At 42.8% G+C, this 25,087-nt stretch overlaps 1 protein-coding gene across 2 annotated transcripts in view; it reads right to left on the reverse strand.

The window, feature by feature from the left end:
- LOC147016594 (uncharacterized) overlaps window positions 1-25,087 on the reverse strand; it is a 60,464-nt gene that overhangs the window by 6,641 nt on the left and 28,736 nt on the right. Inside the window, exons 9-18 of one of the 2 annotated variants that reach the window (XM_085845406.1) lie at window positions 24,142-24,303; window positions 21,845-21,940; window positions 20,377-20,538; window positions 18,080-18,175; window positions 14,996-15,085; window positions 13,152-13,313; window positions 11,045-11,140; window positions 7,763-7,852; window positions 6,008-6,169; window positions 2,453-2,548 (exon numbers count right to left, since the gene is read on the reverse strand). In XM_085845406.1, coding sequence (XP_085701532.1) covers window positions 2,453-2,548; window positions 6,008-6,169; window positions 7,763-7,852; window positions 11,045-11,140; window positions 13,152-13,313; window positions 14,996-15,085; window positions 18,080-18,175; window positions 20,377-20,538; window positions 21,845-21,940; window positions 24,142-24,303 — 1,212 coding nt within the window. The remainder of the gene's footprint in view (window positions 1-2,452; window positions 2,549-6,007; window positions 6,170-7,762; window positions 7,853-11,044; window positions 11,141-13,151; window positions 13,314-14,995; window positions 15,086-18,079; window positions 18,176-20,376; window positions 20,539-21,844; window positions 21,941-24,141; window positions 24,304-25,087) is intronic. The other variant, XM_085845407.1, reaches the window with a different exon arrangement.

The following is a 25,087-nucleotide window of genomic DNA, read 5'->3' on the forward strand; positions in this document are numbered from 1 at the left end:
TTCAGAACATATCTTTCTCTTCAAAACGTACCTCTTTCTTCTTCAGAACGTATCTCTTTCTCTTCAAAACGTACCTCTTTCTTCTTCAGAACGTCCCTCTTTCTTCTTCAGAACGTATCTCTTTCTCTTCAGAACGTACCTCTTTCTCTTCAGAACGTATCTCTTTCTTCGTCAGAACGTACCTCTTTCTTCTTCAGAACGTATCTCTTTCTTCGTCAAAACTTATCTCTTTCTTCTTCAGAATGTACCTCTTTCTCTTCAGAACGTATCTCTTTCTTCGTCAGAACGTACCTCTTTCTCTTCAGAACGTACCTCTTTCTTCTTCAGAACGTACCTCTTTTTCTTCAAAACGTACCTCATTCTTCTTCAGAACGTATCTCTTTCTCTTCAGAACGTATCTTTCTCTTCAAAACGTACCTCTTTCTTCTTCAGAACGTACCTCTTTCTTCTTCAGAACGTATCTCTTTCTCTTCAGAACATATCTTTCTCTTCAAAACGTACCTCTTTCTTCTTCAGAACGTATCTCTTTCTCTTCAGAACGTACCTCTTTCTTCGTCAGAACGTACCTCTTTCTTCTTCAGAACGTTTCTCTTTCTTCTTCAGAACGTATCTCTTTCTCTTCAGAACGTATCTCTTTCTCTTCAGAACGTATCTCTTTCTCTTCAGAACGTATCTCTTTCTCTTCAGAACGTATCTCTTTCTCTTCAGAACGTATCTCTTTCTCTTCAGAACGTATCTCTTTCTCTTCAGAACGTATCTCTTTCTTCTACAGAAAGTATCTATTTCTTCTTCAGAAAGTATCTATTTCTTCTTCAGAATTATGATTATTATAATGATTATTTTTGTTCTTGTTATGACAACAGAAAGTGTTTAAGACTGTCGTTGGTGGAATTGTTTTGGAATCATCTCCTTTTATTCGATACTTGTGGTGAAAATAATATCAACAGATTTAAGCATTTAACACATTAATATTTTAAGTGAATCTTTGGGTTGCCAACTTTGGTGTTTCCACCTCATCACGGAGGACATGAAGTTGTTACACCCTGGTTAAAATTAGTGGCGCAGATAACAGCAATTTTTGAGAGGAATCGTGCAAATGATGATACAAGCATCAAATTAGGCACAAGTTCTCCAGGGGATTCGAATCAAATCTGCTTGATTGGCCATTTTAAAATCCAAATTTTGCAAAATTTAAAAAAAAAAGAAAACTTCAAAAAAGTCAAGATCACGAATCAATGTTAGATGCTGGCTGAGATTGGTGAATGTTTCAGAAACCTAATCAAAGACGTTCCAAATCTGCCATGCAGTTTTCTTCCTTTTACCGTGGAAGCAGACACAATGTCACATCCAGTGAACGCATGGAAGTATGGGATCCCTCGAGCTTTCTCAGGCCCTATTGAAGAAACTACCTCATGGACTGGAATCCATCGCACCTTGGCTCCTTGCCCAAAGGCAATCCACATGTTCTCAAGACCTCGTTCCTGTCAGGATGGCAGTCCAGATATTGCTATGACTAGTACATCCATGTCACTCGCCTTCAAGAAAATGGACTTGCTACCATCCATCGTTGCATCCCTGGCAGGTACAAATATTCTTGTGTAAACTTCTTCATGGCAACATGGAGACACTGCATCCAGTGACTACCTTGTGTTGATAATGGCATCTTCTCCTTTTGTGACAATGACTGTGCTTGTCTGTGCTTCACACATATTTCCCGCAAGGAAGTGAAACAGCTCAGTCTTGTTACTATCATCTCGAAGAAAGTATCTCCAGTTACTTGGGGTCTTACTGGTGCCTGTCACACTTCTTCTGGTTCCTTGCCAACTTTTCGACCTTGCCTCAGACTTCAGACTTGACTTCTTGTACACATCAAACACGACGTCCACCCTCTCGTAGCTGGCACCATAGGATTCCACCTTTGGGATGATGTCTTCTTTAGAATAGTCATCAAATATCTTTGAAGTGAGTGGAGGTAGGGCATTGATAAGTGCTGAGCCATCAATGATGACTGCATCTCCCCTTGGTTCTCTGTCTGGGATGTTCACTTGCACTTCAAGAATTTCAGCCAGCTTTGATTTCAACTTTTTTTTGAAGTTTTTTTCTCTTTTTTCAAAATTTGGATTTTCAAATGGCCAATCGGGCAGATTTGATTAAAAAGCCCTGCAGAACAGAAATGCCAAATTTGATGCTTGTATCATAATTTGCACGACTTTTCTACCATGTACTACACTAAATCCAATATACTCGATTTGACCATTGTCTATCCACGTGCTTTGTGTCATGGTAAAGGTAGAAGCACCTATTTGCCTTCGTGATTGTTCAATTAAAAGTACAAATATGACAAACTAATAAAATCTTTTCACAGAAATAAAAATTTGCAAACAGAAAAATACAAAAACATACATTTACTCGTCACATTCAACAGTCTGGCTCTCATGCTCGTGAACTTTACCTTGACATCCATTTTGCCCCTGTTTTTATCCACCGCTGAAAGAACCTTCTTTTTGAAAGCTTCTTTGTTCCTCATAATCAGCAAACGGGAATAATTCTGCAATGTAAACATGCTTTATATAAACCAACAGCAATGCATGGTTAAGCATGAACAAAAAATGATTGCGTAAGCATTATATTCCGACAAATATACCATCAGAGATGGGGAATCCCCCGCCATTGAAAAATAATTGAAATCAGAAAAGCAGTTTTCCATTTATTACAAAAAACATTTTTTTCAAGATGTCCGCCATCTTGGATGTGGCCAATCCCAAAATCAACAGGGTTCTTCCTTTTCAGGTGTAAGATGTGTGACCCAAATTTCAAATCGATATGGCGAACAGTTTATGAGTTATCGCACTCACAGCTATAAATGTTGACGCCCAGCCAGCCAGCCGGACTGACGGACCGCCCCAGTCGGCCATCTTGGATCCGGCCACGCCCAAAATCAATAAGGTTCTTCATGTTCAGGTGGTACATGTGTGACCCAAATTTCAAATTGATATGACAAACAGTTTATGAGTTATCGCACTTACAGCTATAAATGTTGACGCCATAAATGTTGACGCCCAGCCAGCCAGCCGGCCGGACGGACCGCCCCAGTCGGCCATCTTGGATCGAGCCACGCCCAACATCAATAGGCTTCTTCCTGTTCAGGTGGTACATGTGTGACCCAAATTTCAAATCGATATGGCAAAAAAAATTATGTTCAAGATGGCCGCCCCAGTTGGCCATATTGGATCTGGCCATGCCCAATATCAATAGGGTTCTTCCTTTTCAGGTGGTACATGTGTGACTCAAATTTCAAATTGACATGGCGAAAAAAATTATGTTCAAGATGGCCGCCCCAGTTGGCCATATTGGATCCGACCATGCCCAAAATCAATAGGCTTCTTCCTTTTCAGATGGAACTTGTGTGACCCAAATTTCAAATCGATATGGCGAACAGTTTATGAGTTATCGCACTCACAGCTATAAATGTTGACGCCATGCCAGCCAGCCGGATGGACGGACGACCACCCCAGTCGGCCATCTTGGATCTGGCCACACCAAAAATCAATAGGGTTCTTCCTTTTCAGGTGGTACATGTGTGACCCAAATTTCAAATCGATATGGCGAACAGTTTATGAGTTATCACACTCACAGCTATAAAAGTTGACGCCCAGCCAGCCGGACGACCCGGGTGATAACAATATCCCCCTTCCGCCATGCGGCGCGGGATAAAAACAGAACAAGGGATTTTGAATTTTGCCAGGGTGGCGGTGATAACTCGTCTGCTCTTCACGAACACATAGTGGAATCTTTAACGTGCACAAAATAAAGCCAGTATGGAAGGACGGTCTATACCGAGTTAGTTTAGCGTCCATCCGAGGGATGGAACACATTAATGCCTCACCCTGCTGGTGAACCAACAGGACGACAGTTCATAGCTGGGGTGATACAACATAATCACAGAAGTGGTGAAAAATAGTAACATCATTGCCACTTTAGGTAGCTACTTTATGTAACGAAATCTACAGTTTCTGAATAAAGAAAGGGTGTTAACAACAGCTCATAACTCTGTATTTAAAGATATCGTGGGATCATATGCAGTATATAAAATAGAGAATGCCAGCAGACAAATCCCCAGGTTAACATTCATCCAAGAGGACAGTGCACTTCCTGATGCAACACCCTGCTTGGGAAGCACGATTCCGACGGTTGAACGAGAATCAAACCCGGACAAGACAGTACAAAGAACAGTGTGATAATGCTGCACCACCCTTTTGAACTGACAATTACCAGTGAACAGGATATTAATAAACAAATCAACAAGCAAAAACAAATTACAAATGGAGAACAAACCATTTTGTATGACAAATTAATTTTCCAAAAAAATATCCAATTTAATTATCGTCCCCACAAGTGTCACGTGTAAATGTCAATGTCGGGCCTCACAAGGCAGAGGTTCATCCAATTATCTATCTATATCTATAATTCCAGCAATCTGTGTGTGTGTGTGTGTGTGCATCTGCGACCGCCGTTTCTCGAAGACCGCCGGTCCGATTGAAACTTGCTAGGAATATTGCCCGGGCCCCGCAGATGTGCCTTTTCGAGGTTTGATGTCAATCGGACGAGCGGTTCCCAAGTTACGACCGTTTTATTGTTTTTTTCAGTGTTGAAAAGGTGTATATATGGCAGCTGAAGTGTCGTTCCACCTTATCATGCTATTTTTTCTCAGAATAATGACAACAGACAATAATAATAATAATAATAATAGCACAATAATTGGCAGTGCACAATAATTGAATAAAAAGAATAACGTGATTCAATGACCAATGTCTATCAACCAATAACGACCTTTATATTGTCTGTCAACCAGACAGGACACGGTGCTATGACGTCACAAATGACGCCACGATGCTTCCGCTTTGGATTGAAACTTGCCAGGAATATTGCCGGGGCACCGCGGATGTGCCTTTGAGGTTTGATATCAATCGGACGAGCGGTTCCCAAGTTACGGCCATTTATCTGTCGACCAATGACATGACACGGTGCTATGACGTCACAATTAATGTTTATTTATTTATGTTTTTTAATTTTTTTTTTTTGCACGATTGATGGTCCGATCTGATTGAAACTTGCCGGGAATATTGCTGGGGACCTGCGGATATGCCTTTTCGAGGTTTGATATTAATTGGACGAGCGGTTCCCAAGTTACGGCCATTTATCTGTCGAGCAATATCTGCGAGAGAGGGGGATGGGAGAGGGGGGGATGAGAGTGGGGGCGTGAGAGAGGGGCGAGCGAGGAGGGGGAGAGAGGAAGGGCGAGACTAGGGGGGAGAGGGGGCAAGAGAGGGGGAGAGAGAGGGGTGGGAGTGGGGACGAGAGAGAGCGAGAGAGGGGTACAGGAGAGGGGGTGTGACAGGGGGTGAGAGGGGGTGGGCGTGGGGGCGAGAGAGAAGGGTGAGAGAGGAGGGGGAGAGAGGAGGGAGAGAGGGGAGAGAGGGGTTAGAGAGGGGGGAGAGAGAGAGGGAAGAGAGGAGGGGTGAGAGAGGGGTGGAGAGAGTGGAGGGAGAGAGAGGGGGAGGGGGCAAGAGAGGGGTGAGAGAGGGGAGGGAGAGAGGGGGAGAGAGGGGGGTGAGAGAGGGGGTGAGAGAGGGGTGCGTCACAATTCAAGAGAGGGGAGAGAAGAGGGGGCGGGAGAGGGGCGTGAGAGTGGGGGCGAGAGAGGAGGGGGGAGAGAGGAGGAGCGAGACAAGGGGGAAGCGAGGGGGGGCGAGAGAGAGGGGGCATCACAATTCTTCTTCGTTTGATATGACGTCACAATTGACGCTGGGGACCTGAGTATGTTTCCCAGGTGTTTCCCAAGTTATGGCCATTTATGATACGGTTGGTCCAATATAATTGAAATGATGCCCCAATCCAGTCGTCGCTTACGCACCTACGGGCCCGTACTAGTACTTGAAGATTCCTCCAAGAGTGAAAAGAGAAACCACATTCTCTTCACATGCAAAGCAAATAATAAAAGGAATACCTGTCTCCTTTGACTGACGGTGTCGCCACTGACTTCAAAGCCCGTGTATAAGATGCCAGTGTTTCCTGACAGCTTTGCAGAAACTGATTTTTTTCTGGATGCTTCCACATCCTTTTCAAATGCTGTCTGCTTCTCCTGTGCAGAGTCTTTTGAGGAAGCATGCTGTTGGAGCATATTAACATAATCAACAGGTGAACAAACTGAGCAAGCTGGATTAAAAAGGAATTATCAGGGAAAACTACATTCATATCACAACAAACTCAGATATATAAGATGTCAATAAGAAAGGCCTCCTTGTCTTTTTCTCCAAAACAGGGAAAGAAATGAAAGAAATACTGATATGAACAACAATCTTTACTCTGTTATGATGCATGTGTAGTCCTCAACATAATCACGACTGCGGTCCGCACATTTCTCCCAACGTTCAAGTAGTTTTGTGATGCTGTTACGATATAAGTCCGTGTCCTGCTGACTTCAACAGCGCTTCACAGCAGCCCTCACATCGTCGTCACAAGAAAACGTCCACAAAGATGTTCCTTAAGTTTGGGAAGAGATGAGAATCTGACGGAGTGAAGTTTGGGCCGAGGATCCTTTGTAGCGGAACTTCATTGACCCTCTCTTCCTGTCAGGATCATTATGGTGAACCCAATTTTCATCTGCAGTAATCTCATCTACAGTCAATCACCAAAACCATCAACTTCAGCACAAAGCTCAACACCCAGTGGGAGGAAGAAGTAATATGTGAACTGTGCTTTCTTTAATTTGAACAACTTTACCAGTATTGGAGAAAAAACAAGAGGAAGCATGACATTTTGAACATGCCCCCCTACATTTGTGAGCTGATTTTTCGAAATCTTGTATTAACAAAGAACCTCAAATTCGAAACATTGAATTAAAAGGAACAGCTGAAGTGTGGAAAATAGCTGTTTATGGATTATTTTGGAAGATTTCAATTGTCTTTGTTTCACTGTGATGTGTTTTTGATGTCTCGCTGTGATGTGTTTTTAATTTGAATAACTTTACCAGTGTTGGAGAAAAACAAGAGGAAGCATGACATTTTCAACATGCCCCCATACATTTGCAGCTGATTTGTAGAAATCCTGTCTCACCAAAGAACCTCAAATTCTAAACATGGAATTAAAAGGAACAGCTGAAGTGTGGAAAATAGCTGTTCGTGGATTATTTTGGAAGATTTCAATTGTCTTTGTCTCGCTGTTCGCCTTCGATCCTCGGTAAGATTGTGAATATGCTGCCCTCTGTCATTTCTCTCCTCCATAAATCGAGATTTCAGCACAAAACTGGAACGGCACTCAGTACAGCGCATACATACCTGCACCAGGCTGAACAGTTTACCTTTTCTATCCCACCGATTGGCCGGATCTGCATTCACACCTTAACCAAAATCTAACCGGCTTGTTCTTGTCACATCCACAACTCATCCACCAAGTTTTGTCTTAATCTGTCCCCAACTTTTTGAGATATCGTTTTTGGTCATCTCTTAATGTTGAAGAATCACTTGAAAAATTATCGTATCTGGATCCGGATCCAGATCTTCACCAAAATCGAATCAATTAGTCCTCGTCACACACCCAATCTGTGCACTCAGTTTCGTATGAATCAGTCCATAACTTTTTGCAATATCCAGCTCAAAGAGAGATGGGGGGGCGGGGGGGAATAGAGACAGACAGAAGGAGATGAAAACACAACTTCCGTCCACCTTCGGTGGCAGAGGTAACAATGGTAGTTTTAACTCACTTTAGTTCCTCCACATTTTTTTGAATCCATTATGTTGTTTCTCTTCCAGAAGTCATTATACTCGTTGAAGTTGGTTAAAGCACAAGGGACCTGAAATGGAGGTTCCAAAACTGTCAGGGAACATGCACATTTACTATAAATTCATATTGCAATACTTACACCAAATACTGTTGCATTCCCAGTGTTGTAATTATTCTGGGAGAGTGATGTTACAAATCATCTCAGCAAGGTTGAGGTATTCACCTTCTTGGTACAACGACCCAAAGTTTCATTAGCAACCCTGAGCATCTGGGGCCAAACCAACCTTTGGGGAAAAGCCCTCTGGCTGGCTGGAACTAAAATGCCCAGCAACGATTGGAAACCATTTCATAAAGACACTAAAAGAGCAAAGACACATCCTCATAGACTAAGACCGAAGACGTTGCAACAACACCGAGCAGCCAGAATAAAGACTGCATCTTTGCCAGTGAGGAAGAAGATCTCAACATTATCAGAAGACAAAGCTCTAAACTGAAGCGAGAAGTTGAAGAAGTGCTGTCTCGCCAAAAACAAAAAAGAAATGAGCTCCAGATGAATACAATGAGGAGAACTGGAGCATCGGGGAGAGGGCGACCATCCTCGACAGCAAAGCGTATTCTATGGATGAGGCACGGCGGACACACAAAAAAGGAGAATGTTTCATGAAGTCACTGAAGAAGTCCTGTAAAAGCTATTTCAAAGGAATATTTGGGGCGATTCTCAAATGTAACCCCGTGGAGGCAGGCACACAATGAGTAATACTCTTTCTCTTGAGAACGTATCTCTTTCTTATTCAGAACGTGTCTCTTTCTCTTCAGAAAATATCTCTTTCTCTTCAAAACGTATCTCTTTCTTATTAAGAACGTTTCTCTTTCTCTTCAAAACGTATCTCTTTCTTATTAAGAACGTGTCTCTTTCTCTTCCGAACATATCTCTTTCTCTTCAGAACGTATCTCTTTCTCTTCAGAACGTATCTCTTTCTTATTCAGAACGTATCTCTTTCTCTTCAGAACGTATCTCTTTCTCTTCAGAACGTATCTCTTTCTCTTCAAAACGTATCTCTTTCTCTTCAAAACGTATCTTTCTCTTCAGAACGTATCTCTTTCTCTTCAGAACGTATCTCTTTCTTATTCAGAACGTATCTCTTTCTCTTCAGAACGTTTCTCTTTCTCTTCAGAACATATCGCTTTCTCTTCAGAACGTTTCTGTTTCTCTTCAGAACGTATCTCTTTATCTTCAGAACGTATCTCTTTCTCTTCAGAACGTTTCTCTTTATCTTCAGAACGTATCTCTTTCTCTTCAGAACGTATCTCTTTCTCTTCAGAACGTATCTCTTTATCTTCAGAACGTTTCTCTTTCTCTTCAGAACGTTTCTCTTTCTCTTCAGAACGTATCGCTTTCTCTTCAGAACGTTTCTGTTTCTCTTCAGAACGTATCGCTTTCTCTTCAGAACGTTTCTCTTTCTCTTCAGAACGTATCGCTTTCTCTTTCTCTTGAGAACGTTTCTCTTTCTCTTCAGAACGTATCTCTTTCTCTTCAGAGTTATGATTATTATTATGATTATTTTTGTTCTTGTTATGACAACAGTGTTATGTTATGACAAGTTCTCCAGTGGATTCTAATCAAATCTGCCTGATTGGCCATTTGAAAAATTTGAAAAAACAAAACAAAAAAAAAAAAACTTGAAAAAAAAGTCAAGATCACGAATCAATTTGAGATGCTGGCTGAGATGAGTGAATGTTTCAGAAACATCATCAGGGACGTTCCAAATCTGCCAGGCAGTTTTCTTCCTTTTACCGCGGAAGGCAAACACGACGTCACATCCAGTGAACGCATGGAAGTATGGGATCCCTCGAACTTTCTCAGGCCCTATTGAAGAAACTACCTCATGGACTGGAATCCATCGCACCTTGGCTCCTTGGCCTAAGGCAATCCACATGTTCTCAAGACCTAGTTCCTGTAAGGATGGCAGTACAGATATTGCGATGACTCGTACGTCCGTGTCACTGGCCTTAATGATAATGGACTTGCCACCATCCGTCGTTGCATCCCTGGCGTGTACAAATATTCGAGTGTCAGCTTCTTCATGACAACATGGAGACACAGCATCCAGTGACTTCCTTGTGTTGCTGATGGCATCTTCTCCTTTTGTGACAATGACTGTGCTTGTCGTCTGTGCTTCACACATATTTTCCGCAAGCAAGTGAAACAGCTCAGTCATTTTGCTGTCATCTCGAAGAAAGCTTCTCCAGTAAGTTGGGGTTTTATTGGTTCCTGTCACTCTTCTTCTGATTCCTTGCCTCCTTTTCGACCTTGACTCGGACTTCAGACTTGACTTCTTGTACACATCAAACACTACGTCCACCCTCTCGTACCTGGCACCATAGGATTCCACCTTTGGGATGATGTCTTCTTTGGCATAGTCATCTAATATCTTTGAAGTGAGTGGAGGTTGGGCATTGATAAGTGCTGAGCCATCAATGATGACTGCATCTCCCCTTGGTTCTCTGTCTGGGATGTTCACTTGCGCTTCAAGAATTTCAGCCAGCTGTGACTAAATTTTTTGAACTTTTTTTTTTCTTTCAAATTTTTTAAAATTTGGATTTTCAAATGTCCAATCGGGCAGATTTGATGAGAAAGCCCTGCAGAACAGAAATGTCAAATTTGATGCTTGTATCATAATTTGCACGATTTTTCTACTATCGACTACACTAAATCCAATATACTCGATTTGACCATTGTCTATCCATGTGTTTGTATCATGGTAAAGGTAGAAGCACCGATGAGCCTTCGTGATTGTTTAATTAAAAGTATAAATAAAATAAAAATGACCGTTTTTACAGCCATTTTTCCCTGCTGTGCAGGGGTTTGGCTTTTTCTTGAGGCAATGCTTTATGGCCGGATGCCCTTCCTGACGCCAACCCTGGTCGCCTCTTACGACACACAGGGATATGGTACACCTATTCTAACCGGGGCATACACCGGGACCAGTACACTGGCACTCATTTCGCCGACCTCGGAAGGATGACAGGCTGAGTCAACCCCCTGGTGTTAATTCAGCAGCCAACGGGGCTTGAACTCAGGACCCTTGGATCCCAAGCCGCCACCCTAACCACGAAGCCAACACCAGGCTTTAAAAGTATAAATATGACAAACTAAAAAAATCTTTTCACAGAAATAAAAATTTGCAAACAGAAAAATACAAAAACATACATTTACTCGTCACATTCAACAGTCTGGTTCTCTCATGCTCGTTCACTTTACCTTGACATCCATTTTGCCCCTGTTTTTATCCACCGCCGAAAGAGCCTTCTTTTTGAAAGCTTCTTTGTTCCTCATCATCAGCAAACGGGAATAATTCTGCAATGTAAACATGCTTTATATAAACCAACAGCACTGCATGGTTATGCATCAACAAAAAATGATTGCTTAAGCATTATATTCTGACAAATATACCATCAGAGATGGGGAATCCCCCACCATTGAAAAATAATTGAAATCAGATAAGCAGTTTTCCATTTATTACAAAAAAAAATTTTTTCAAGATGCACGCCCCAGTCGGCCATCTTGGATGTGGCCATGCCCAAAATCAATAGGGTTCTTCCTTTTCAGGTGGTGCATGTGTGACCCAAATTTGAAATCGATATGGCGAACAGTTTATGAGTTATCGCACTCAAAGCTATAAATGTTGACGCCATAAATGTTGACGCCCAGCCAGTTAGCCGGCCGGACGGACCGCCCCAGTTGGCCATCTTGGATCCGGCCACGCCCAAAATCAATCGTGTTCTTCCTTTTCAGGTGGTACATGTTTTAGTGTCGTGGCAGAGGTGCGAACAGGCAAACACGAGCCAGAGGGTAACACAACTCCGCTTTATTGCCTCGAGCGAGAGGGTGGGCGGAGGATGCCCGTAGCTCCGCTTTATTGCGCACTCGATGCACTCTTCAGGCACACGACCTACAAGACACCACTAATGATACCACATGCTGCTACTGACGCTACTGGTGCTACAAGTCCGTTGTGGGCGAGTCGGGACATATGAAGCCACAACCACGTGACCACCACCATCCGTGACTCGGGGCTCCGCCCATACAATGTATGCTCCGCACACACACCACACATGTGTGACCCAAATTTCAAATCGATTTGGCGAAAAAACATTTTGTTCAAGATGGCAGCCCCAGTCGGCCATCTTGGATCTGGCCACGCCCAAAATCAATAGGGTTCTTCATTTTCAGGTGGTACATGTGTGACCCAAATCGCAAATCGACATGGCGAACGGTTTTTGAGTTATTGCACTCACAGCTATAAATGTTGACGCCGTGCCAGCCAGACGGACGACCGCTCCAGTGGGCCATCTTGGATCCGGCCACGCCCAAAATCAATAGGGTTCTTACTTTTCAGGTGGTACATGTCTGACCTAAATTTCAAATCGATATGGCGAACAGTTTATGAGATATCGCACTCACAGCTATAAATGTTGACGCCCAGCCAACCGGACGGACGGACGGACGACCCGGGTGAAAACAATATCCCCCTTCCGCCGTGCGGCGCGGGATAAAAACAGAACAAGGGATTTTGAATTTTGCCAGGGTGCTGGTGATAACTCGTCTGCTCTTCAGGAACACATCGTGGAATCTTTCACGTGCACAAAATAAAGCCAGTATGCAAGAACGGTCTATACCGAGTTACTTTAAAGTCCATCCGAGGGATGGAACACATTAATGCCTCACGCTGCTGGTGAAACAACAGGACGACAGTTCATAGCTGGGATGATACAACATAATCACAGAAGTGGTAAACAATAGTAACATCATTGCCACTTCAGGTTGCTACTTTATGTAACTAAGTCTACAGTTTCTGAATAAAGAAAGGGTGTTAACAACAGCTCATAACTCTGTATTTAAGAAAATCATGGGATCTTATGCAGTATATAAAATAGAGAATGCCAGCAGACAAATCCCCAGGTGAACATCCATCCAAGAGGACAGTGCACTTCCCGATGCAACACCCTGCTTGGGAAGCACGATTCCGAAGGTTGAACGAGAATCAAACCCGGACAAGACAGTACAAAGAACAGTGTGATAATGCTGCACCACCCTTTTGAACTGACAATTACCAGTGAACAGGATATTAATAAACAAATCAACAAGCAAAAACAAATTACAAATGGAGAACAAACAGTTTTGTATGACAAATTAATTTTCCAATAAACTATCCAATTTAATTATCGTCCCCACAAGTGTCACACGTAAATGTCAATATCGGGCCTCACAAGGCAGAGGTTCATCCAATTATACTTGAAAATTCCTCCAAGAGTGAAAAGAGAAACCACATTCTCTTCACATGCAGAGTAAATAATAAAAGGCATACCTGTCTCCTTTGACTGACGGTGTCGCCACTGACTTCAAAGCCCGTGTGTAAGCTGCCAGTGTTTCCTGACAGCTTTGCAGAAACTGATTTTTTTCTGGATGCTTCCACATCCTTTTCAAATGCTGTCTGCTTCTCCTGTGCAGAGTCTTTTGAGGAAGCATGCTGTTGGAGCATATTAACATAATCAACAGGTGAACAAACTGAGCAAGCTGGATTAAAAAGGAATTATCAGGGAAACCTACATTCATATCACCACAAACTCAGATATACAAGATGTCAATAAGAAAGGCCTACTTGTCTTTTTCTCCAAAACAGGGAAAGAAATGAAAGAAATACTGATATGAACAACAATCTTTACTCTGTTATGATGCATGTGTAGTCCTCAACATAATCACGACTGCGGTCCGCACATTTCTCCCAACGTTCAAGTAGTTTTGTGATGCTGTTACGATATAAGTCCGTGTCCTGCTGACTTCAACAGCGCTTCACAGCAGCCCTCACATCGTCGTCACAAGAAAACGTCCACAAAGATGTTCCTTAAGTTTGGGAAGAGATGAGAATCTGACGGAGTCAAGTTTGGGCCGAGGATCCTTTGTAGCGGAACTTCATTGACCCTCTCTTCCTGTCAGGATCATTATGCTGCATCCAATTTTCATCTGCAGTAATCTCATCTCCAGTCAATCACCAAAACCATCAACTTCAGCACAAAGCTCAACACCCAGTGGGAGGAAGAAGTAATATGTGAACTGTGCTTTGTTCAATTTGAATAACTTTACCAGTATTGGAGAAAAACAAGAGGAAGCATGACATTTTGAACATGCCCCCCTACATTTGTGAGCTGATTTTTCGAAATCCTGTCTTACCAAAGAACCTCAAATTCGAAACATTGAATTAAAAGGAACAGCTGAAGTGTGGAAAATAGCTGTTTATGGATTATTTTGGAAGATTTCAATTGTCTTTGTTTCACTGTGATGTGTTTTTGATGTCTCGCTGTGATGTGTTTTTATGATGATGTCTCGCTGATGTCTTTTGTCATTCTGATGTCTTTTATGTCTCGATGATGTCTTTTATGATGTCTCGCTGTGATGTGTTTTTAATTTGAATAACTTTACCAGTGTTGGAGAAAAACAAGCGGATGCAAGACATTTTCAACATGCCCCCATACATTTGCAGCTGATTTGTAGAAATCCTGTCTTACCAAAGAACCTCAAATTCTAAACATGGAATTAAAAGGAACAGCTGAAGTGTGGAAAATAGCTGTTCATGGATTCTTTTGGAAGATTTCAATTGTCTTTGTCTCGCTGTTCGCCTTCGATCCTCGGTAAGATTGTGAATATGCTGCCCTCTGTCATTTCTCTCCTCCATAAATCGAGATTTCAGCACAAAACTAGAACGGCACTCAGTACAGCGCATACATACCTGCACCAGGCTGAACAGTTTACCTTTTCTATCCCACCGATAGGCTGGATCTGCATTGACACCTTAACCAAAATCTAACTGGCTTGTTCTTGTCACCTCCACAACTCATCCACCAAGTTTTGTCTTAATCTGTCCCCAACTTTTTGAGATATCGTTTTTGGTCATTTCTTAATGTTGAAGAATCACTTCAAAAATTATCGTATCTGGATCCGGATCCAGATCTTCACCAAAATCGAATCAATTAGTCCTCGTCACACACCCAACCTGTGCACTCAGTTTCGTACGAATCAGTCCATAACTTTTTGCAATATCCAGCTCAAAGGGAGAGCGGGGGGGGGGGGGGAATAGAGACAGACAGAAGGAGATGAAAACACAACTTCCGTCCACCTTCGGTGGCAGAGTTAACAATGGTAGTTTTGACTCACTTTCGTTCCTCCACATTTTTTTGAATCAATTATGTTGTTTCTCTTCCAGAAGTCATTATACTCGTTGAACTTGGTTAAAGCACAAGGGACCTGAAATGAAGGAGGTTCCAAAACTGACAGCGAACATGCACATTTACTCTAAATTCATATTGCAACACTCACACCAAATACTGTTGCATTCCCAGTGTTGTAATTATTCTGGGAGAGTGATGTTACAAATCATCTCAGCAAGGTTGAGGTATTCACCTTCTTGGTACAACTACCCAAAGTGTCATTAGCAACCCTGAGCATCTGGGGCCAAACCAATCTTTGGGGAAAAGCCCTCTGGCTGGCTGGAACTAAAATGCCCAGCAACGATTGGAAACCATTTCATAAAGACACTAAAAGAGCAAAGACACATCCTCATAGACTGAGACCTAAGACGTTGCAACAACACCGAGCAGCCAGAATAAAGACTGCATCTTCGCCAGTGAGGAAGAAGATCTCAACATTATCAGAAGACAAAGCTCTAAACTGAAGCGAGAAGTTGAAGAAGTGCTGTCTCGCCAAAAACAAAAAAGAAATGAGCTCCAGATGAATACAATGAGGAGAACTGGAGCATCGGGGAGAGGGCGACCATCCTCGACAGAAAAGCGTATTCTATGGATGAGGCACGGGGGACACACAAAAAAGGAGAATGTTTCATGAAGTCACTGAAGAAGTCCTGTAAAAGCTATTTCAAAGGAATATTTGGGGCGATTCTCAAATGGAACCCCGTGGAGGCAGGCACACAATGAGTAATACTCTTTCTCTTTAGAACGTATCTCTTTCTCTTCAGAACGTATCTCTTTCTCTTCAAAAGGTATCTCTTTCTTATTCAGAACGTGTCTCTTTCTCTTCCGAACGTATCTCTTTCTTAGTCAGAACGTATCTCTTTCTTATTCAGAACGTATATCTCTCTTCAGAACGTGTCTCTTTCTCTTCAGAACGTATCTGTTTCTCTTCAGAACATTTCTGTTTCTCTTCAGAACGTTTCTCTTTCTCTTCAGATCGTTTCTTTTTCTCTTCAGAACGTATCTCTTTCTCTTCAGAACGTTTCTCTTTCTCTTCAGAACGTATCTCTTTCTCTTCAGAGTTATGATTATTATTATGATTATTTTTGTTCTTGTAATGACAACAGTGAGTGTTGAAGACTGCAGTTGTTGGAATTGTTTTGGAATCATCTCCTTTTGTTTGATATTTGTGGTGAAAATAATATCAACAGATTTAAGGATTTAACACATTAATATTTTTAGTGAATCTTTGGGCTGCCTACTTTGGTGTTTCTACCTCATCACGGAGGACATGATGTTGTTACCCCCTGGTTCAAATTAGTGGGGCAGATAACAGCAATTTTTGAGAGGAATCGTGTTAATGATGATACAAGCATCAAATTAGGCACAAGTTCTCCAGTGGATTCTAATCAAATCTGCCTGATTGGCCATTTGAAAAATTTGAAAAAAAAAACAAAAAAAAAAAACTTGAAAAAAAAGTCAAGATCACGAATCAATTTGAGATGCTGGCTGAGACGAGTGAATGTTTCAGAAACAACATCAGGGATGTTCCAAATCTGACAGGCAGTTTTCTTCCTTTTACCGCAGAAGGCAGACACGACGTCACATCCAGTGAACGCATGGAAGTATGGGATCCCTCGAACTTTCTCAGGCCCTATTGAAGAAACTACCTCATGGACTGGAATCCATCGCACATTGGCTCCTTGGCCTAAGGCAATCCACATGTTCTCAAGACCTAGTTCCTGTAAGGATGGCAGAACAGATATTGCGATGACTCGTACGTCCGTGTCACTGGCCTTAATGATAATGGACTTGCCACCATCCGTCGATGCATCCCTGGCGTGTACAAATATTCGAGTGTCAGCTTCTTCATGACAACATGGAGACACAGCATCCAGTGACTTCCTTGTGTTGCTGATGGCATCTTCTCCTTTTGTGACAATGACTGTGCTTGTCGTCTGTGCTTCACACATATTTTCCGCAAGCAAGTGAAACAGCTCAGTCATTTTGCTGTCATCTCTAAGAAAGCTTCTCCAGTAAGTTGGGGTTTTATTGGTTCCTGTCACTCTTCTTCTGATTCCTTGCCCCCTTTTCGACCTTGACTTGGACTTCAGACTTGACTTCTTGTACACATCAAACACTACGTCCACCCTCTCGTACCTGGCACCATAGGATTCCACCTTTGGGATGATGTCTTCTTTGGCATAGTCATCTAATATCTTTGAAGTGAGTGGAGGTCGGGCATTGATAAGTGCTGAGCCATCAATGATGACTGCATCTCCCCTTGGTTCTCTGTCTGGGATGTTCACTTGCGCTTCAAGAATTTAAGCCAGCTGTGACCAAATTTTTTTGAACTTTCTTTTTTTTCTTTCAAATTTTTTTAAATTTGGATTTTCAAATGGCCAATCGGGCAGATTTGATGAGAAAGCCCTGCAGAACAGAAATGCCAAATTTGATGCTTGTATCATAATTTGCACGATTTTTCTACGATCGACTGCACTAAATCCAATATACTCGATTGGACCATTGTCTATCCATGTGTTTGTATCATGGTAAAGGTAGAAGCACCTATGAGCCTTCGTGATTGTTTAATTAAAAGTATAAATAGAATAAAAATGACCGTTTTTACAGCCATTTTACCCTGCTGTGCAGGGGTTGGCTTTTTCTTGAGGCAATGTTTTATGGCCGGATGCCCTTCCTGACGCCAACCCTGGTCGCCTCTTACGACACACAGGGATATGGTACACCTATTCTAACCGGGGCATACACCGGGACCAGTACACTGGCACTAATTTTGCCGACCTCGGAAGGTTGACAGACTGAGTCAACCCCCTGGTGTTAATTCAGCACCCAACGGGGCTTGAACTCAGGACCCTTGGATCCCAAGCCGCCACCCTTACCACTAAGCCAACACCAGGCTTTAAAAGTATAAATATGACAAACTAAAAAAATCTTTTCACAGAAATAAAAATTTGCAAAAAGAAAAATACAAAAAACATACATTAACTCGTCACATTCAACAGTATGGCTCTCTCATGCTCGTTCACTTTACCTTGACATCCATTTTGCCCGTGTTTTTATCCACCGTCGAAAGAGCCACCTTTTTCAAAGCTTCTTTGTGCCTCATCATCACCAAATTGGAATAATTCTGCAATGTAAACATGCTTTATATAAACCAACAGCACTGCATGGTTATGCATCAACAAAAAATGATTGCTTAAGCATTATATTCCGACAAATATACAATCAGAGATTGGGAATCCCCCGCCATTGAAAAATAATTGAAATCAGATCAGCAGTTTTCCATTTATTACAAAAAACATTTTTTTCAAGATGGCCGCCCCAGTCGGCCATCTTGGATGTGGCCATGCCCAAAATCAATAGGGTTCTTCCTTTTCAGGTGGTGCATGTGTGACCCAAATTTTAAATCGACATGGCGAACAGTTTATGAGTTATCGCACTCAAAGCTATTAATGTTGACGCCATAAATGTTGACGCCCAGCCAGGCAGCCGGCCGGACGGACCGCCCCAGTTGGCCATCTTGGATCCGGCCACGCCCAACATCAATAGGCCTCTTCCTTTTCAGGTGGTACATGTGTGACCGAAATTTCAAATCGATATGGTGAACAGTTTATGAGTTATCGCACTTACAGCGACAAATGTTGACGCCATAAATGTTGACGCCCAGCCAGCCGGAGGACGGACCGCCCCAGTCGGCCATCTTGGATCCGGCCACACCCAAAATCAATCGTGTTCTTCCTTTTCAGGTGGTACATGTTGTAGTGTCGTGGCAGAGGTGCGAACAGGCAAACACGAGCCGGAGGGTAACACAACTCCGCTTTATTGCCTCGAGCGAGAGGGTGGGTGTAGGATGCCCGTAGCTCCGCTTTATTGCGCACTCGATGCACTCTACAGGCACACGACCTACAAGACACTACTAATGATACCACATGCTGCAACTGACGCTACTGGTGCTACAAGTCCCTTGTGGCCGAGTCGGGACATATGAAGCCACAACCACGTGACCACCACCATCCGTGACTCGGGGCTCCGCCCATACAATGCATGCTCCGCCCATACACCACCACATGTGTGACCCAAATTTCAAATCGATATGGCGAAAAAACATTTTGTTCAAGATGGCAGCCCCAGTCGGCCATCTTGGATCTGGCCACGCCTAAAATCAATAGGGTTCTTCATTTTCAGGTGGTACATGTGTGACCCAAATCGCAAATCGACATGGCGAACGGTTTTTGAGTTTTCGCACTCACAGCTATAAATGTTGACGCCATGCCAACCAGACGGACGGACGGACGACCGCCCCAGTCGGCCATCTTGGATCCGGCCACGCCCAAAATCAATAGGGTTCTTCCTTTTCAGGTGGTACATGTCTGACCTAAATTTCAAATCGATATAGCGAACAGTTTATGAGATATCGCACTCACAGCTATAAATGTTGATGCCCATCCAACCAGACGTACGGACGGACGACCCGGGTGATAACAATATCCCCCTTCCGCCGTGCGGCGCGGGATAAAAACAGAACAAGGGATTTTGAATTTCGCCAGGGTGCTGGTGATAACTCGTCTGCTCTTCATGAACACATCGTGGAATCTTTAACGTGCACAAAATAAAGCCAGTATGCAAGGACGGTCTATACCGAGTTAGTTTAAAGTCCATCCGAGGGATGGAACACTTTAATGCCTCACTCTGCTGGTGAAACAACAGGACGACAGTTCATAGCTGGGGTGATACAACATAATCACAGAAGTGGTGAACAATAGTAACATCATTGCCACTTCAGGTAGCTACTTTATGTAACTAAATGTACAGTTTCTGAATAAAGAAAGGGTGTTAACAACAGCTCATAACTCTGTATTTAAAGATATCGTGGGATCATATGTAGTATATAAAATAGAGAATGCCAGCAGACAAATCCCCAGGTTAACATCCATCCAAGAGGACAGTGAACTTCCTGATGCAACACCCTGCTTGGGAAGCACCATTCCGACAGTTGAACGAGAATCAAACCCGGACAAGACAGTACAAAGAACAGTGTGATAATGCTGCACCACCCTTTTGAACTGACAATTACTAGTGGAAAGGATATTAATAAACAAATCAACAAGCAAAAACAAATTACAAATGGAGAACAAACAGTTTTGTGTGACAAATTAATTTTCCAATAAACTATCCAATTTAATTATCGTCCCCACAAGTGTCACACGTAAATGTCAATGTCGGGCCTCACAAGGCAGAGGTTCATCCAATTATACTTGAAGATTCCTCCAAGAGTGAAAAGAGAAACCACATTCTCTTCACATGCAGAGTAAATAATAAAAGGCATACCTGTCTCCTTTGACTGACGGTGTCGCCACTGACTTCAAAGCCCGTGTGTAAGTTGCCAGTGTTTCCTGACAGCTTTGCAGAAACTGATTTTTTTCTGGATGCTTCCACATCCTTTTCAAATGTTGTCTCCTTCTCCTGTGCAGAGTCTTTTGAGGAAGCATGCTGTTGGAGCATATTAACAATCAAACAGGTGAACAAACTGAGCATGCTGGATTAAAAAGGAATTATCAGGGAAACCTACATTCATATCACCACAAACTCAGATATACAAGATGTCAATAAGAAAGGCCTACTTGTCTTTTTCTCCAAAACAGGGAAAGAAATGAAAGAAATACTGATATGAACAACAATCTTTACTCTGTTATGATGCATGTGTAGTCCTCAACATAATCATGACTGCGGTCCGCACATTTCTCCCAATGTTCAAGTAGTTTTGTGATGCTGTTACGATATAAGTCCGTGTCCTGCTGACTTCAACAGCGCTTCACAGCAGCCCTCACATCGTCGTCACAAGAAAACGTCCACAAAGATGTTCCTTAAGTTTGGGAAGAGATGAGAATCTGACGGAGTCAAGTTTGGGCCGAGGATCCTTTGTAGCGGAACTTCATTGACCCTCTCTTCCTGTCAGGATCATTATGCTGCATCCAATTTTCATCTGCAGTAATCTCATCTCCAGTCAATCACCAAAACCATCAACTTCAGCCCAAAGCTCAACACCCAGTGGGAGGAAGAAGTAATATGTGAACTGTGCTTTGTTCAATTTGAATAACTTTACCAGTATTGGAGAAAAACAAGAGGAAGCATGACATTTTGAACATGCCCCCCTACATTTGTGAGCTGATTTTTCGAAATCCTGTCTTACCAAAGAACCTCAAATTCGAAACATTGAATTAAAAGGAACAGCTGAAGTGTGGAAAATAGCTGTTTATGGATTATTTTGGAAGATTTCAATTGACTTTGTTTCACTGTGATGTGTTTTTGATGTCTTGCTGTGATTTTCAGGTGGTACATGTGTGACCCAAATCGCAAATCGACATGGCGAACGGTTTTTGAGTTTTCGCACTCACAGCTATAAATGTTGACGCCATGCCAACCAGACGGACGGACGGATGACCGCCCCAGTCGGCCATCTTGGATCCGGCCACGCCCAAAATCAATAGGGTTCTTCCTTTTCAGGTGGTACATGTCTGACCTAAATTTCCTCGGAAGGATGACAGACCTCGGAAGGATGACAGACTGAGTCAACCCCCTGGTGTTAATTCAGCACCCAACGGGGCTTGAACTCAGGACCCTTGGATCCCAAGCCGCCACCCTTACCACTAAGCCAACACCAGGCTTTAAAAGTATAAATATGACAAACTAAAAAAATCTTTTCACAGAAATAAAAATTTGCAAAAAGAAAAATACAAAAACATACATTAACTCGTCACATTCAACAGTATGGCTCTCTCATGCTCGTTCACTTTACCTTGACATCCATTTTGCCCGTGTTTTTATCCATCGTCGAAAGAGCCACCTTTTTCAAAGCTTCTTTGTGCCTCATCATCACCAAATTGGAATAATTCTGCAATGTAAACATGCTTTATATAAACCAACAGCACTGCATGGTTATGCATCAACAAAAAATGATTGCTTAAGCATTATATTCCGACAAATATACCATCAGAGATTGGGAATCCCCCGCCATTGAAAAATAATTGAAATCAGATCAGCAGTTTTCCATTTATTACAAAAAACATTTTTTTCAAGATGGCCGCCCCAGTCGGCCATCTTGGATGTGGCCATGCCCAAAATCAATAGGGTTCTTCCTTTTCAGGTGGTGCATGTGTGACCCAAATTTTAAATCGACATGGCGAACAGTTTATGAGTTATCGCACTCAAAGCTATTAATGTTGACGCCATAAATGTTGACGCCCAGCCAGGCAGCCGGCCGGACGGACCGCCTCAGTTGGCCATCTTGGATCCGGCCACGCCCAACATCAATAGGCCTCTTCCTTTTCAGGTGGTACATGTGTGACCGAAATTTCAAATCGATATGGTGAACAGTTTATGAGTTATCGCACTTACAGCGACAAATGTTGACGCCATAAATGTTGACGCCCAGCCAGCCGGAGGACGGACCGCCCCAGTCGGCCATCTTGGATCCGGCCACACCCAAAATCAATCGTGTTCTTCCTTTTCAGGTGGTACATGTTGTAGTGTCGTGGCAGAGGTGCGAACAGGCAAACACGAGCCGGAGGGTAACACAACTCCGCTTTATTGCCTCGAGCGAGAGGGTGGGTGTAGGATGCCCGTAGCTCCGCTTTATTGCGCACTCGATGCACTCTACAGGCACACGACCTACAAGACACTACTAATGATACCACATGCTGCAACTGACGCTACTGGTGCTACAAGTCCCTTGTGGGCGAGTCAGGACATATGAAGCCACAACCACGTGACCACCACCATCCGTGACTCGGGGCTCCGCCCATACAATGCATGCTCCGCCCATACACCACCACATGTGTGACCCAAATTTCAAATCGATATGGCGAAAAAACATTTTGTTCAAGATGGCAGCCCCAGTCGGCCATCTTGGATCTGGCCACGCCCAAAATCAATAGGGTTCTTCATTTTCAGGTGGTACATGTGTGACCCAAATCGCAAATCGACATGGCGAACGGTTTTTGAGTTTTCGCACTCACAGCTATAAATGTTGACGCCATGCCAACCAGACGGACGGACGGATGACCGCCCCAGTCGGCCATCTTGGATCCGGCCATGCCCAAAATCAATAGGGTTCTTCCTTTTCAGGTGGTACATGTCTGACCTAAATTTCAAATCGATATAGCGAACAGTTTATGAGATATCGCACTCATAGCTATAAATGTTGATGCCCATCCAACCGGACGTAGGGACGGACGACCCGGGTGATAACAATATCCCCCTTCCGCCGTGCGGCGCGGGATAAAAACAGAACAAGGGATTTTGAATTTCGCCAGGGTGCTGGTGATAACTCGTCTGCTCTTCAGGAACACATCGTGGAATCTTTAACGTGCACAAAATAAAGCCAGTATGCAAGGACGGTTTATATCGAGTTAGTTTAAAGTCCATCCGAGGGATGGAACACTTTAATGCCTCACGCTGCTGGTGAAACAACAGGACGACAGTTCATAGCTGGGGTGATACAACATAATCACAGAAGTGGTGAACAATAGTAACATCATTGCCACTTCAGGTAGCTACTTTATGTAACTAAATGTACAGTTTCTGAATAAAGAAAGGGTGTTAACAACAGCTCATAACTCTGTATTTAAAGATATCGTGGGATCATATGTAGTATATAAAATAGAGAATGCCAGCAGACAAATCCCCAGGTTAACATCCATCCAAGAGGACAGTGAACTTCCTGATGCAACACCCTGCTTGGGAAGCATCATTCCGACAGTTGAACGAGAATCAAACCCGGACAAGACAGTACAAAGAACAGTGTGATAATGCTGCACCACCCTTTTGAACTGACAATTACCAGTGAACAGGATATTAATAAACAAATCAACAAGCAAAAACAAATTACAAATGGAGAACAAACAGTTTTGTGTGACAAATTAATTTTCCAATAAACTATCCAATTTAATTATCGTCCCCACAAGTGTCACACGTAAATGTCAATGTCGGGCCTCACAAGGCAGAGGTTCATCCAATTATACTTGAAGATTCCTCCAAGAGTGAAAAGAGAAACCACATTCTCTTCACATGCAGAGTAAATAATAAAAGGCATACCTGTCTCCTTTGACTGACGGTGTCGCCACTGACTTCAAAGCCCGTGTGTAAGTTGCCAGTGTTTCCTGACAGCTTTGCAGAAACTGATTTTTTTCTGGATGCTTCCACATCCTTTTCAAATGTTGTCTGCTTCTCCTGTGCAGAGTCTTTTGAGGAAGCATGCTGTTGGAGCATATTAACAATCAAACAGGTGAACAAACTGAGCAAGCTGGATTAAAAAGGAATTATCAGGGAAACCTACATTCATATCACCACAAACTCAGATATACAAGATGTCAATAAGAAAGGCCTACTTGTCTTTTTCTCCAAAACAGGGAAAGAAATGAAAGAAATACTGATATGAACAACAATCTTTACTCTGTTATGATGCATGTGTAGTCCTCAACATAATCACGACTGCGGTCCGCACATTTCTCCCAACGTTCAAGTAGTTTTGTGATGCTGTTACGATATAAGTCCGTGTCCTGCTGACTTCAACAGCGCTTCACAGCAGCCCTCACATCGTCGTCACAAGAAAACGTCCACAAAGATGTTCCTTAAGTTTGGGAAGAGATGAGAATCTGACGGAGTCAAGTTTGGGCCGAGGATCCATTGTAGCGGAACTTCATTGACCCTCTCTTCCTGTCAGGATCATTATGCTGCATCCAATTTTCATCTGCAGTAATCTCATCTCCAGTCAATCACCAAAACCATCAACTTCAGCACAAAGCTCAACACCCAGTGGGAGGAAGAAGTAATATGTGAACTGTGCTTTGTTTAATTTGAATAACTTTACCAGTATTGGAGAAAAACAAGAGGAAGCATGACATTTTCAACATGCCCCCATACATTTGCGAGCTGATTTGTAGAAATCCTGTCTTACCAAAGAACCTCAAATTCTAAAAACATGGAATTAAAAGGAACAGCTGAAGTGTGGAAAATAGCTGTTCATGGATTATTTTGGAAG

Source organism: Eptatretus burgeri, chromosome 11, assembly GCF_056783735.1.
Source record: "Eptatretus burgeri isolate ZD-2024b chromosome 11, Ebu_testis_v1, whole genome shotgun sequence".
In the NCBI taxonomy this organism is placed as follows: Eukaryota; Metazoa; Chordata; class Myxini; order Myxiniformes; family Myxinidae; genus Eptatretus; species Eptatretus burgeri.